The 15,879-nt window shown below is 46.6% G+C and overlaps 1 protein-coding gene across 3 annotated transcripts; it reads left to right on the top strand.

Moving 5' to 3' along the window:
* The first annotated feature begins 626 nt into the window (after window positions 1-626).
* On the top strand, window positions 627-13,842 carry DEXI (Dexi homolog). 3 transcript variants are annotated; one of them, XR_012787367.1, is made up of 3 exons: window positions 1,324-1,374; window positions 10,671-10,801; window positions 11,880-13,842. XR_012787367.1 is itself a non-coding variant. In XM_075565348.1 (2 exons), the coding sequence occupies exon 1, from the start codon at window positions 984-986 to the stop codon at window positions 1,185-1,187; it is 204 nt and encodes a 67-aa protein (XP_075421463.1). In that variant the 5' UTR covers window positions 627-983; the 3' UTR covers window positions 1,188-1,272; window positions 11,880-13,842. The 3 variants fall into 3 exon arrangements, 1 of the variants encoding a protein (XP_075421463.1); XM_075565348.1 differs by lacking the exons at window positions 1,324-1,374; window positions 10,671-10,801 and adding an exon at window positions 627-1,272; XR_012787366.1 differs by lacking the exon at window positions 10,671-10,801 and having other exon boundaries at window positions 1,306-1,374.
* The last annotated feature ends 2,037 nt before the right edge of the window (window positions 13,843-15,879 follow it).

Raw genomic sequence — 15,879 nt, 5'->3', positions numbered from 1 at the left:
AGGGTTGGGGTTCCTTACAATGCATCTGATCTCAGACGCACTATTAGAGAGGGTTGGGGTTCCTTACAATGCATCTGATCTGACACGCGCTATTAGAGAGGGTTGGGGTTCCTTACAATGCATCTGATCTCAGACGCGCTATTAGAGAGGGTTGGGGTTCCTTACAATGCATCTGATCTCAGACGCACTATTAGAGAGGGTTGGGGTTCCTTACAATGCATCTGATCTGACACGCGCTATTAGAGAGGGTTGGGGTTCCTTACAATGCATCTGATCTCAGACGCGCTATTAGAGAGGGTTGGGGTTCCTTACAATGCATCTGATCTCAGACGCACTATTAGAGAGGGTTGGGGTTCCTTACAATGCATCTGATCTCAGACGCGCTATTAGAGAGGGTTGGGGGGTTCCTCAGAATTTCACTTGGAGTTCCTTAACAAAAAAAAAGGTTGGAAACCTCTGCTGTAGCATCCGACAGAGGTAACCATGATAACAATGTACCGGCGAATAACAACAACACATGATATGGGTATCCCCCCACCCCTTAGCCTGCACAGAAAGGCAGATTGATTTGACAGCCCCTCTACCCTTCAAAGCTGCCCCTCCTCCTCCTCCTCCTCCCACCACCAGCCATGCTGTGCATTATTGACCAACCCCTCTTGTGTTTGTCCCTGATCCCGGCGCTGGCCCGTGCAGAAGCAAACATCTGGCAAGCCCCCAGCGCCGCAGTGCCCACCTCTGCCTGAGCCCCCCCCCATACTGCACATCTGGATCCCCCCCCCCCAATACTGCACATCTGGATCCCCTATCCTGCACATCTGGATTCTCTGGGTAGCGCCGCAGTGCCCACCTCTGCCTGAGACCCCCCACCCCCCAATACTGCACATCTGGATACCCCCCCCCCTGCACATCTGGATTCTCCGGGGAGCCCCCAGCGCCGCAGTGCCCCCCCCTGCACCCCTGGATCCCCCGGGGGGGCCCCCTATATGTTTTACGTGGGATTGTTCTTTGTGAACGTCCTGATCCTGTACTACGCCTTCCTGATGGAGTACATCGCCCTGAACGTGGGCATCGTGTTCCTGCCCGAGGACATGGACCAGGCGCTGCTGGAGCTGGGGGTGCTGTCCGACCCGGCCTCGCTGCTCTATGATGCGGAGCTGCTGGACGTGTTTGATGGTTACTTGGAGTGAGCGGACATGTGCTCTGGACGAGGGACCATATCTGGGGATTTGGAGCCTCATGTTGCAGAGACAAGCATTTTTTATTATTATTTAGGTGGGGGGTTCAAAATGGCCCCTGTGTCGGGGGGGGGGGGGGAGGCAGGAGGAGGGCGCACAGAAGAGGGGGCAGGTTGCTGTGAAACCTTCTTGAAGTTCAGTAAGTCTGTTCATGTCCCTCACTCATACTCAGGGCAGGGAGGGGGGCAGTGTGATTCAGGCCACTCACTGCACCAGCACAGGCGGGGGGGGGGGGGGGCGGGGGGGAATGTCATAAAATGATTTTGACCAGCACAAAGGCCCTGGGTGTCAGGGGCCCTGTCTCAGTGTCTCACTCAGTGGGGTGCATGTCTCAGTGTCTCACTCAGTGGGGTGCATGTCTCACTTAGTGTCTCACTCAGTGGGGTGCATGTCTCACTTAGTGCCTCACTCAGTGGGGTGCATGTCTCACTTAGTGTCTCACTCAGTGGGGTTCATGCCTCACTTAGATGGAGTCTCACTCTCGGGGGTATGTCACTTACATGGAGTCTCACTCATTGAGGTGCATGTCTCACTTTGATGGAATCTCACTCAGTGGGGTGTGTCACTTACACGGAGTCTCACTCAGTGGGGTGTATGTCACTTACATGGAGTCTCACTCAGTGGGGTGTATGTCACTTACATGGAGTCTCACTCAGTGAGGTGTATGTCACTTACATGGAGTCTCACTCAGTGGGGGGGTATGTTACTTACATGGAGTCTCACTCAGTGGGGGGTATGTTACTTACATGGAGTCTCACTCAGTGGGGGGTATGTCACTTACATGGAGTCTCACTCAGTGGGGTGTATATCACTTACATGGAGTCTCACTCAGAGGGGTGTATGTAATTTACATGGAGTCTCACTCAGTGGGGTGTATGTCACTTACATGGAGTCTCACCCAGTGGGGTGTATGTCACTTACATGGAGTCTCACTCTCTGGGGTATGTCACTTACATGGAGTCTCACTCAGTGAGGTGTATGTCACTTACATGGAGTCTCACTCAGTGGGGTGTATGTCACTTACATGGAGTCTCACTCAGTGGGATGTATGTCACTTACATGGAGTCTCAGTGGGGTGTATGTCACTTACATCGAGTCTCACTCAGTGGGGTGTATGTAACTTACATCGAGTCTCACTCAGTGGGGTGTATGTCACTTACATCGAGTCTCACTCAGTGGGGTGTATGTCACTTACATGGAGTCTCACTCAGTGGGGTGTATGTCACTTACATGGAGTCTCACTCAGTGGGGTGTATGTCACTTACATGGAGTCTCACTCAGTGGGGTGTATGTCACTTACATGGAGTCTCACTCAGTGGGGTGTATGTCACTTACATGGAGTCTCACTCAGTGGGGTGTATGTCACTTACATGGAGTCTCACTCAGTGGGGTGTATGTCACTTACATGGAGTCTCACTCAGTGGGGTGTATGTCACTTACATGGAGTCTCACTCCGTGGGGTGTATGTCACTTACATGGAGTCTCACTCAGTGGGGGGTATGTCACTTACATGGAGTCTCACTCAGTGGGGTGTATGTCACTTACATGGAGTCTCACTCAGTGGGGTGTATGTCACTTACATGGAGTCTCACTCAGTGGGGTGTATGTCACTTACATGGAGTCTCACTCAGTGGGGTGTATGTCACTTACATGGAGTCTCACTCAGTGGGGTGTATGTCACTTACATGGAGTCTCACTCAGTGGGGTGTATGTCACTGACATGGAGTCTCACTCAGTGGGGTGTATGTCTCACTCATTGCCACTGCTTGACCTCAGTCTTCAGTGGAGCTCATTCATGTATATCCATAAGCAGCAGATCTAACTTATTATTGATCCATGAACCTCATTGATACCTCTTTATTTTAGAGCGATAGATAGATAGATAGACATATATAGTGTATGTATAAATATATATACATATACGCACTACTCATGGATAAGTGGTCAAATGGGGAACATTATGAACATGGAAAATGTTTCTTAATATAAATCTATATTTTTTTTAATCTATATTAATAAGCATTTTTCACATTCATAAAGTCTTCAGGAGTATATATATAATATATGTTTTCTAAGAGATAATGGGGAAAGACAAGCTTGCACACCTGTCTGTGGCATGCAAATGCACCACAAGGGGAATTTGTATTTATAATATATATAGACAGAGATTTAACTCATCTGCAAAAATGAGACTTAATATCCAACAGACTGCAGCAGCTTGTTTCTCCCTCCAGCAGCCGTGATTACCTGCACGTTACCGCAGTAACCTGGTTCCTCTGCTGGGAGGCCGTTCTATGGGTGTCCTACTACTCTTTCAGTAACGAAGTATAGAAAATATTCAATCTGAGAAAATCCTCATTTATTCTAATTAGTCAGGACGGAAGCCATCTATGTTCAAATTATGAAATCAAACAAAAATGACCAACTCTTGTAATATCTGTTGGTGGATATATATATTCTAGCTGAGAGACCCGGCGCTGCTCGGGACCAAAACTTCCGCTCCTTCCTCTCGCCACCCCCCCCCCCCCCCCCGTTCCCCTCGTCTCTCTCTGCCTCCCCCCACCCATGCGCAGCTGTGGTCCTCCCCCCCCCCCCTCTGCGCTGGTCCGGTCCCCCCCCCTGTGCTGCTCCGGTCCTCCCCCCCCCCCGCGCAGCACACAGTGCCACACACACCGTGAGACACACAGTGCCACACACACAAACCCAGTGAGAGACACACACAGTGTCAGACACATACACACACACAGTGTCAGACACATACACACACACAGTGTCCGACACATACACACACACAGTGTCCGACACATACACACACACAGTGTCAGACACATACACACACACAGTGTCACACACATACACACACACAGTGTCAGACACATAAACACACACAGTGTCAGACACATACACACACAGTGTCACACACATACACACACACAGTGTCAGACACATACACACACAGTGTCAGACACATACACACACACAGTGTCACACACATACACACACACAGTGTCCGACACATACACACACACACAGTGCCAGACACATACACACACACAGTGTCAGACACATACACACACACAGTGTCACACACATACACACACACAGTGTCACACACATACACACACACAGTGTCAGACACATACACACACACAGTGTCACACACATACACACACACACAGTGTCACACACAAACACATAGTGTCACACACACACAGTGTCACACACACATACAGTGACACATACACACACAGTGTCACACACACACACACACAGTGTCACACACATACTCACACACACACACACAGTGTCACACACACATACACCCAGTGTCACACACATACACACACACAGTGTCACACACACACACAGTGTCACACACACACACAGTGTCACACACACACACACACAGTGTCACACACACATACACCCAGTGTCACACACATACTCACACACACACAAATGTCCTCGGGCACCCACATCAATTGCAGTGAGGACCCGCCCGTTCCCCCCACCGGTGGACACCAGCCACCTCCGTTCAGTCTCCACGCTCCCACCAGTCCAGAAGGCGCCTCTCTCCTGTCCGGGCGCTCTGACCGGTGGGGGCGGAGCATGCAGCGTAGCGCGCGGCAACCCGGAGCGGGCGCGAGGGAGGAGGCTGAAGTGCCCGATGAGCGGGAGCAGCCGCAGCGTGCGCGCACCGCCAGGCCGCTGGAGCACACGTGCAATTGACAGGGGGGCACCGGGGAAAGGGGTGGGGGGGCAGGGTCCGGGGTGGACCGACACAGGGGGCAGTAGGGGGGGTGACACCTGGGGGGCATGGGGGTGCGCTACCCAGTGGGCGGGGGCAGGTGGAGGTGATACCCGGGGGCAGGGGGCCTCAGCGGGAGACAGGGACACAGAGTGGTGTGACCGGGGGGGGGGGGTTGGTGGTGGGGGAGAGGTGAGGCCGGCGCCGAGGAGCGGCGGGTGGTAGTGGTGTGGATGGTCCTGCTAAGTGAGATTCCTAATCCAAGTGAGGGCAAGAGGTGCAATGTGAGGGGTGGGGTGAGGGGGGCGGGGGGTGCGTCCGTGGCCAATGACACAGGGGGAACACAGGGCCAATCACACAGGGAGAAGACATACACACACAAACATTATTTCAGACATATAGATAAATAAAGGCAGTCACTGGCACTCCAATAGCAATAGGTATCAGTCCTTATGTCCATAAAGGCAAATAGTGAATACTTTACTATCAGGGGTGATGATAAAAATAAAGGCAGCACTCAGTAGCAAGGTCCAAAAAAACCTGTATTCAGCAATGGTAGAAAGGGGGGGGGGGGGGTAATAGACAGCACTCTGACACAATGACTCAGCAAGGTTGCAGGGTGCACGGAACAGGAAGGGACCCTCATTCCCTTCAGAAGTACTAACAAACCTAAAGATAGTACCAGTACTCTGTCTCACAGCTACAGATATAAGCGAATACCAGTGTAGGGAATATGAATAATTTAATGACACTAATAATAAACTGAAAATATAGCAACAATAGCCAATACGCCAATGCAAGAATAAATATCACCATAGAGCAAAAATAAAAGGGGGTGGAGGGGAAAGAAGAAGGGGAAAAAACATGAAACAAAAGGAAAAAATCACAATAATGGAAAAAGGAAAGCAAACTACCCTAGTTTGCTTTCCTTTTTCCATTATTGTGATTTTTTCCTTTTGTTTCATGTTTTTTCCCCTTCTCCTTCTTTCCCCTGCACCCCCTTTTATTTTTGCTCTATGGTGATATTTATTCTTGCATTGGCGTATTGGCTATTGTTGCTATATTTTCAGTTTATTATTAGTGTCATTAAATTATTCATATTCCCTACACTGGTATTCGCTTATATCTGTAGCTGTGAGACAGAGAGTACTGGTACTATCTTTTGGTTTGTATTCAGCAATAAGTCACACAAATCCAATGTTTCAATCCACCAAATGGGATCTTTCTCAGGGGGGGTGGGGTGTGCAATACAGTGGAGGTTTCTTGTTGCCTTTTTCACCCACCATAACTTAAAACGTGATGGTAAACCCTACAGTCTTGAAAATGCAAAGCCAGCAGTACAACCAACTTCACACTGATGATCCCCATTAATGCTGAAACATGTCTGTGAGTGGTTTCTCTGGCTTTGCATCTGATTCCCATGCTGTGCTTTTAAAGCTGTGTTAACAGCGAGCATTAGCTTATATGGGCTCCATGTAACAATGTTTTTTCAGACAAGAGGTGACACATTGTGTACTCATTTGTATGTCATTTCCCAGAATCCCTTGCTGCAGTGGATGCACTGTATGCTGGGGATAATGGTGAAAGGCAGGGGTGCAGACCTGCCTCAGACATGTGAATGTGCTCACAGGTGATCTTTTTATTTGCTAATATGCAATACGGTGGAGGTTTCTTGTTGCCTTTTTCACCCACCATAACTAAAAAACGTATATATATATATATAATATATATAAAAGAGAAAAAAGCGCCCTATCCTAGTGTGATATCCGAGTATACAGGTTTAATAATTTGGACTTTAACAATTAAAAACTCACAATATAGCCATAAGATAAAAGTGTGGTATGACCGAACTCATGCGCCAACATGAATCTCCAAACCGCCGTTCCGCCAGCTCCGTCGTGGGATGTATCCCTTTGGAACTCCACTGCTGGTGTCACCGTCTGTGTGGTCCTCCAGCAACCCGAATGTGCAGTAGAGATGTTCCTAGCTCATAGGTTCCCAATTCACGAGCAGCAGCTTATGGCTGCGGCCAGGCAGGGAGCGGACGCGCTGGTGCTCATGCGCGGTGACGTCACGCTCCCTGCTCGGCCGGGAGATTTGTGGCTGGCCAGGTGCGCACGCGGGGGATTCGGGGTGTGCGGCCATGACGTCACAGAGCTGGTTTGCCCTCATTGGGCGAAGCGCTCACGTGACTCGCGAGCGAGAGACAGATTCAAATTTGCTTGCTTCGGCAAGCAGGTAAGCGCCGCACATGCTCAGGCGCTTGCTCACGTTGGCCACACACATTGCCGCAATGTTTTTTTATCGCGGCCAGCGTGAGCGCCCGCTCATTACCACCCTGGTCGAGGCCTTACTCTCCGGCGTCAGGATTGGCACTCGCTCAGCCTAGCCCTTCTCTGCTATCCCTCCTCCTGTCCGGGGAGCGGTGCGCATGCGCCCCCTCTCTGCACCTGTGAGTGCGAGCCACCGGGAAGCTTGCAGCAGGGAAGGTGCGGGGCCTGTCCGGCTGAGGGGGAAGAGTGACGGCCACCAGGAGGGGGGAAGGTGAGCTGCGGTCCGGCTGAGGGGGTAGGTAAGCTGCGGTCCGGCTGAGGGGGAAGAGTGACGGCCACCGGGAGGGGGGAAGGTGAGCTGCGGTCCGACTGACGGGGGAGAGTGACGGCCACCGGAGGGGGGTGGGGTGAGTGTGTGTGGTGTTGGTCAGAGGCGCATGCGGTCACAGTGTGAGGAGAGTGTGCGTGTGTGTTCCTTCTCCCTGCCTGGCTCCTGGAGATGAGTAGCGGGCGTTCGGAGTGCAGACGGACATGAGGTGATTTTGTAGTGTTGATGGTGACATGTTTTTAATGCGAACATTTTGAGTAGGTGAAGGCGGGAAGGGAGTGTTCATGGTGCGGGAAGGCGGACATTTTGTGAAGGGTGTAATTTTTTTAAGCAGACGGTGTGTGTGTGTGTGTGTGTGTGTGTGTGTGTGTGTGTGTGTGTGTGTGTGTGTGTGTGTGTGTGTGTGTGTGTGTGTGGCCGGCCGAGGGGGGAAGAGAGTGGCAGTTGGGTGACGTCAGACCCACCAATCTGATTGGCCAGAGGCTGAGGCTATGGCAGAGTGTTCATAAAGGTTTTTGGCTGCCTCCCATCGCGTGGCTGGCACTTACTGAAATAAACTACATTTTTGCGGGGGAGGGGGTATTTTAGGAATGGCCAAATAGAAACCCACATCCCACTTAGACAATGTATTGTGTTTGACTTTGCCTTCACCCTCCTAACCACCAACCACATGTCAAACACTGCTATAGTTTTCTCCTCCTTCCCTGATTGGGGGTTTGACACACAGGGATGAGGCCTTTCCATTGAATATCCATTCCCAGGCCTAGTTGAAGAAAAAAAGCCTACTTGATTACCAAAGAAAGTATAACAAGCAAATGTTTAAGTTACATTTGTTTAAAAAAAAGTCAATTGCTTTGCCTCTAAGACCAAGTGAACTAATGGCATCAGCATGTTTCATAGGCTAAACTCGCTAATCAATGCTTTAAAAATAAATAAAATCAGACTAGTATTTTATTTTCAAACAAAATGCATTTGGAATGTTTTTTACGACCTTTATTTAATTTCTTTCATGATAAGACTTTGTGAACCTTTAGAATTTACAGCAGAAAGGGGGGCGATAGAATTTACAGGTAGATTTTCAGATCTCTTTTCTGCTCTTAGTTTGTTTTTAGGAGGCGATCATTGCCAGATACAATTAGAAATATAGAGAAACCCAGTGAAAATAAAATAGTTTTCACTGTAAATCAAATCATTTTTACTATAAGGGGGCAGTCCCTCCTAAGACCAAAGCAGTGATATATTTAGTAGTTAAAATATTGGTGGCTGACACCATTTTTCACCAAAACAGACAAGTACTCTTAAATAACGCGTTTTTACAATCTGCTCATAATCTCTTGTGTGATGAGACTAATTTATAACCTCGTATACACAAGTCAGCTATTGATCCAGACCTTTTGTTGTTTTGTTTTACTAAAAGCATTAACATAATGAGAACATTAATTACCAGATAAGATTACAGTAAAAGGAGAAAGAAGAAAGTAGAAATGCACAATAATTTTTTTGCACATGAATCAAACAAGTAGAAATTACTTTATTGGTGATTTGGCCCCCACCAGACGGTTTTCCAATGAAGTAATAAAATCACACAGAGACTGCGAAAAGACGGGCTTTTGTCACCACGCCGGGTCGGCAAAGCTTGACGACACATTTCGCGTCACCCCGTCTGGTAAGATGGGTTTGTGATGTCGCGTTTTGTGACATCCCGCCGGGTGGGCCGAGCTTGTCATGACGTGAAACGCGTCATTACAAGAGGGTGTAGCATCGCACAAAAGGAGCAATTGTTGGCAGGTCTACGTTGATATATATATTTTTTTTTTAAGAAAACCATTTTTTTATTTTTTTTCGATTTAGAGACTTGCATTAAATGTTTAACACTTAAATGAGTAAAATGGTTCCCTGCATTCAGTGCAGAAGCTATAGAAATACAGTAGGTTTATTTACTACCAAACTGCAGGTTCTGTTGAGTCTAACAGTGTCCTTGATAAATATGCTCAGTAAGGCATTCTTTCCAAAAGTGGAATTAAAAAGCACAACAACAACCATCATTAATAATTCAGTCTCTTTATTGCTGAAGCGCTGGTTTCACAAAATCTTTATCAGCTGTTTGGTGGCGTTAACCCCTCTGTGACTGTACACGGGTCGATGGCAGGCAAGGCCTAGCATTATCTAGCACTAAATAAGCTTTGGGTTCTGGACATGACACGAACAGGGAATGCAGTGTAATAATTAATAGGAGAACTATTCACATGGCTCTGTGAATGTAATGGCATGTTGGCAGCTCAATAAACTATTTATATTTAGTTACTAATTACACCATAGCAGCATATGCCAATGTGTATATAGCTGACATCCAGTATTTGCAATCATACGGTATAATGGAACACTCCCGCTGACACGGTTTAATTTATTTTTGTAATGGGATGGACGCAGAGGGGTTCTCTAGAGCTGAGCCGTGCTAATTTCAGGTCCAGGGAGCCCCTGCTTGCCCAGATATTTACCCCGGAAGGCGTGCCGGTAGTAGCTCCAGCTGGGCTAGTTGGGGTTAACATAATGGCGGCTTAAAAGTCCTGCGGGCCAACAGGAATCTGTGATGTCATCCCTTGCGGCTTCCCAATGGTCCACATAATGTGGGGCATTTAAACTGGGACCGCCCCGCCCCTTCCGAGGTAAGTATCTCGGGAAGCAGGGGGTCGCTGGAGCTGTAATTAACAAAGCGGTTCTGCTTTTAAAGGCGCATTGCATGTCTGGGTAAAAAAATGCTTCGCACTTCCCTGAGTTATGTCACCTTAAGCAGTACTGTGCATCACCTTTTCTTTTTCTAAGTGTCTAAAGGTTTCTAACATTAACCCTTTGGGTGCCGCGGTCACGTGATCGCTCTGTCACCGAAGACGGAGCAGAACGGGAGGAGTCGTGCCCCTTTCCGTCCGCCATCGTTGCAGGTCGCGCCCTGAGCTCCATACGTCATGTGGCAGCCAGGGTGCCTCCACCCAGGACATGTAGTAGCGAAGTCGTGGGGCACTCAAAGGGTTAACGCAGCTATCCCCCCTACTTTTTAACCCCCACCCCCCCCCCCGTTTTTTAAACAGGATAGGAACCTGGGAGCCTCTTAGAGCCGGGGTGAGCAAGACGTCAAGCCCCCCTTTACATCCATGATATTAGTCGGAGCCCCCTGCCTGATGTAATCCAAATCCCCTGCCTGATGTAATCCAAATCACAGGTAAAAAAACTTTATTCATCTGTATACAGTATACATGTGAATACAAATACATAAAAATAGTTCAACATTTTTAAAACAGCAAAACATGACAAATTTTATATGGATTTTTAAAATAAATCTGTGTAGTAGTCTAATAAGATAATACTGACTGCACTCATTTTTTATATATATATATATATATATATATTTCAACTCCTAATTGAGACTTCCTATTAAATCCTCTTTAAAAGCCCATAAGTAATACCAGTAACTTTACTAGTAAAAATCCTGGGAAAACAGGTGGTCCCGGAGTGGAGAATAGCAATGTCTCAGCTCTGAGGGATCCCCCAATTCCAATCCTGTCAAAGAGGGGGTGGGTTAAGGGGAATTGCTGCTTTAATGCTAGATCCCTATATACCCTTAAAAAAACATTTAGACATAGGGCTTTACCATTACAAATAATTATTTCCATTCTCTTGGTTATTGAAGGCTGCTATAATCTAATGCCAAGCAACTGTTCAGCCAGTCAGTGTTACTATATGGCGCCAAGCCTTGAGGCACATGGCGGCCGCCGATTCAAACATATCCCAGAATGAATAAGCTTAGTACTGTAGTAATTATGGCCCATTACATGGTCTAACCCCTAGTACTGCCGATAAAAGTGGCACACGTGGCATGATGACTGTACATAATGCAGCTGTCAGGTACAGCTTCCCACTTTCTAGACAACTGATTTGGGTCATAAGATGCTGTTAGACTTTATCACGCGTATTAACATGAAATAGACTTTCTTAGACCACGCAATCATACATTATATATGAATGAACAAATATATCTACAAATACCCTCACTAAGACCCAGATTCACAAAGGGTGCTAAACTTTAGCACGCCTTTACTCCCTTTCATATGAACGAGGGCCTGCGGTGTGCTTAAGCTTAGCACCCTTCTGTGGAACTGGGCCGAAGTGATTTTAACACAAACTGCATTGTTGGAAAACCCAAGAGGGAAATATTGTTGGCTGTACACGAGGTTAGGAACAATTAGGAAGCTGCTCTGTGATCTTGCTTGGTATTGATACACCGTTTCTCTTGCTAATAGGCTTCTCAGGCATCACTTTGCGACACGAAGGGATACGCTGAAGAGAAGGGAAGAAGCGGTGAGCGGGGAGGAAGGCCATGAACGCTGAAACACGCAAGCAGCATGCTAACAGAATGGAATCCGTGGAACTGTTTTACTAATATATGCTCTCAACACAGGCTGAGCTCTGACTGTATCTGTGACTGTTTGCAGATTTCTTATGAATACGGCACTGAGATCTCGCTGCCAAGGAAACTTCTTTCTCTCCAAGTGTTAAGGTTCCTAAGGCAATCTTGGGTAATTGATCATTACTTTTTCATTAATGTTGACCTGTTTTCATAGTTGGGAACCTGTCCTGAAACAAATGGCAATACTCTGTGTCACTTTAAACACTTTAGGCCATGATTACCAAGTGGTTCTATTAAATAGGCCACCTTATAGCCCAATAACTTGATTGGGCCTTAAAGTGTCTTATAGTTAGCATTGTAAATATGGCTTTCTAAGCACGCACGTATCACTGGGTTATTATAAACGTCTTCTGGATCTCCCTGGTCGCACTAATAGCAATTATACTGTTATTCGGGATTGGGTTACCCAATCCTTATGCTCTGTTCTGAAGTTCTTTAAACCCCATGATTTTTTTAGGAATGGAGCATGGGGGCTGGCGACACTTTCGTCCTGGACACACCCCTCTTCCCATGAAACTCTAACCAGCTCTTCCACTCACCCGCAATGTATATGGCGATACATCTTTTATCCTAAGGGGATACACACAACAGAGGCTTTGATTTCTCAGAAGTTGAAGGGTTTGTGAAACTTACCCTTATGTTAAAAGGAAAAAAATCCTGAAATTGGATACATTCAGCTGCACCCCTCCTCACTTATACAACATCTAGCTCATGAGATGCCATATTACCTCAGACATGGGCCTAGATCCAAAAAAAGGGTGCTAAGCTGAAGTGTTTAACAATATTGGCACTATTCAATATATATTGTGAAGACGCCTTCACTGGAGAAGAGTTAAGTCCCATTCTAATGAATAGAGATGAACTCTTCTCCAGAGCAGGCAAGACATCTTCATAGAATATTAAATAGGCGCCATAGTGCAAGCATGTTAAGTGTAGTGAGGGGAATTCATGCTCAGACCCTTCTCCTTAAAGTAAATATGCAGCATGTGTGCTTTATCCATACACAAGGGGATCTGCGTGCCACGCTTGGAAACTGGCTGATGTGCTGTTGAAATGGAAGAAGAATCCATGTCTCGATGTGTTTGTTCTCCTCGATACATGGAGACGCTTTCCCTCATGTCAGTGAGCAATATGGGCAGTGGTTGGAGAGGGGTTTTAGAGAAAGGACTTCCGGGGGAGGAGAATGGAGATGAACACCTGAACTTGGTTCTTGTTGCTGGGTGCTCGGTCCGAGCAGAGGCTGCCGACACGTGTACACCGTTCCAAAGACCAGGTCATGGCAGACTTATAGAAAACGAAAGATTCTTTATTGTAGCTTATCGCTGCTTCTGGGTCGTTACAACACCTTCATCAGGACAATATGTCTGGTGTGTCCTGCTCTTTTGAACAGTGTAAAGGTCTATGGCAAGGGCGGCCAACTCCAGTCCTCAAGGGCTATCAACAGTTCAACAGCCCTGCTTCAGCACAAGTGGTTAAATCAGTGGCTCAGTCATAATGATTGAGCCACTTGTGCTGAAGCAGGGCTATCCTGAAAACGACCTGTTGGTTGCCCTTGAGGACTGGAGTTGGCAACCCTTGGCGTACGGGGTGCAATATTATGAAACATACTGCAGCAATGTTTGCGCTGCTAACACACTCTGTCTCTTGTCTTCGTTCGATGCTTGAGGTCCACTTGTCCTTCTGGCATTTGACTACGTCACACATTGACGCTAGAACATTTCTTGCAGGGATGTCAAAGATTGAATAACGGCAGCTTGATACATAGCCCAAAACCTCAATAAAGCCAATAAATGGTCTCCCTGAATGCTCTGGGGTTCTATATCTGCTGCTCTTATCTATTCTACTCTATACCTTCTCAAACCCACTTGTCACACCGGTGGGCCTATTTATTAAAGTCTCTGCGCTTCACAACAGGGGCAGAACACAGCACCATTTAGCAAACATCGGATGCTATTCTCCTGTGCTGGTTGTGCCTCACTGCTGCAGCCAGGAGACTTCTGTTAAAACAAAACAAGAATCCCAGCGTTCCTTCACTGCCAGAGTTGAGGGCGACGTGTTGGCATGCACTGCAGGCCCTCCCACCAGGACAGGGAAACCCTATTATAAGGCGGGAACCCTCCACTTTGGGTCAAGATAGGTAAAGCCTGGTCGAGTCACATAACGTGACATTAACCTAACGTAGCGTCACGTTTACACTCGCAGTGTATCTTCTAGGGACAATACCGCGCTAAGTCGCATTTTCTCCCGTAAAGAGCATAGCGCTTACTATAATGGTCGTTATAAGGACTCAATTATACCAGAAACTGCAGAGCGATCCGGTTACAGCGACGTAGCGACGCTACATGTGCACATGCAGAAGCGATTTGTAGCACTACTGTAAGGAGACATGGCCAGATCACACCTCTCTCTCTATATATATAAATATATATATATAGGTTATGGTGGGTAAAAAAAAGTAACAAAAACCCTCCACAGTAAAGCATATAGCAACTGTAAATATTCCTGTATATTCATTTGCATGTCTTAGACAGGTCTGCAACCCTGTCTTTCACCATTATCGCCCAGCATACAGCGCTTCCACTGCAGCAAGGGATTCTGGGAAATGACATGCAAATGAGCACTCAGTACCACCTTTTGTCTCAAGCTCGTATTACACAAGCAAATCCTCAAGCCAATGCATACTGTTTTAAACACAGCTTTTAGACAGAGGCTGGGATGAGATGCAAAGCACCATAACCTTAATAATTGTGGTGATTACCTAGTCTATAGTCTCAAAACCAGCTTAGTGAACTTAAAGTGATTTGTTACCGGCGCTAACCACACGCAATCTGTGATAAAATAGTGCACAAAATTAAAATTCAAAATAAAATGTGTCAAGGTGATCACTGATCAAATTCTCAACCTTCCAGGAATGTGTACAGATTCCTTTCAATAGTAGCTTGTCCGGGATGGGAAGGGAGCGAAGATAGCAGGGATACACCATGAAAAATAAAAAATAAATGCATACAATAGTGTAATAAGTTCTTTTCAATCTGGATAAAACATGTATGTCTTGGCTCTATAGCAATGCCTACTTACAGCAGGTCAAAAGGTAAAAAGCATTGATCTACACAGCAGGTCTAAAGGTAAAAAGCATTGATCTACACAGCAGGTGTAGATCAATGCTTTTTACCTTTTGACCTGCTGTAAGTAGGCATTGCTATAGAGCCAAGACATACATGTTTTATCCAGATTGAAAAGAACTTAAACGTATGCATTTATTTTTTATTTTTCATGGTGTATCCCTGCTATCTTCGCTCCCTTCCCATCCCGGACAAGCTCAAAACCAGTTTAGCCATTACAACTAACCTCACACTGATGATACCCATCAAGGTTGAAACATGTCTGTGAGTGGGTTTAATGGCTTTGCATCTCATCCCTTGCTGCAGTGGAAGCGCTGTATGCTGGGCGATAATGGGGAAAGACAGGGTTGCAGACCTGTCTAAGACATGCAAATGAACATACAGTAATATTTACAGTTGCTATATATATATAGCACAAAAAACAGCAGGCACTCCACTGGAAAGTCCATCAATATAGGTGCTTGTCCCATAAAGTAATAACAAGACATACAATACCGTTTTTGAGACGAAATGAAAGGGCAGCACTCCGGTAAGTGTACACCACCTTGAGAAAGGTCCCATTGGGGGACCGAAACGTCGGATTTTGTGTTATTTTCAAATATAATTAATTATTTTGCCTAATTACCTGAGTGCTGCCCTTTGATTTCGTCTCAAAAACTGTATCGTAAGTTATATATATATATATATATATATATGTATTTATGTGTGTGT

Source organism: Ascaphus truei, chromosome 11, assembly GCF_040206685.1.
Source record: "Ascaphus truei isolate aAscTru1 chromosome 11, aAscTru1.hap1, whole genome shotgun sequence".
NCBI lineage: Eukaryota > Metazoa > Chordata > Amphibia > Anura > Ascaphidae > Ascaphus > Ascaphus truei.
The sequence above is the reverse complement of the archived record's forward strand: the minus strand, read 5'-3'. Positions and strand labels throughout refer to the sequence as shown.

What these genes read in the sequence shown, in the direction of transcription:
- DEXI (XM_075565348.1), top strand. Translation starts at nt 984, where the DNA reads ATGTTTTACGTGGGATTGTTCTTTGTGAACGTCCTGATCCTGTACTAC.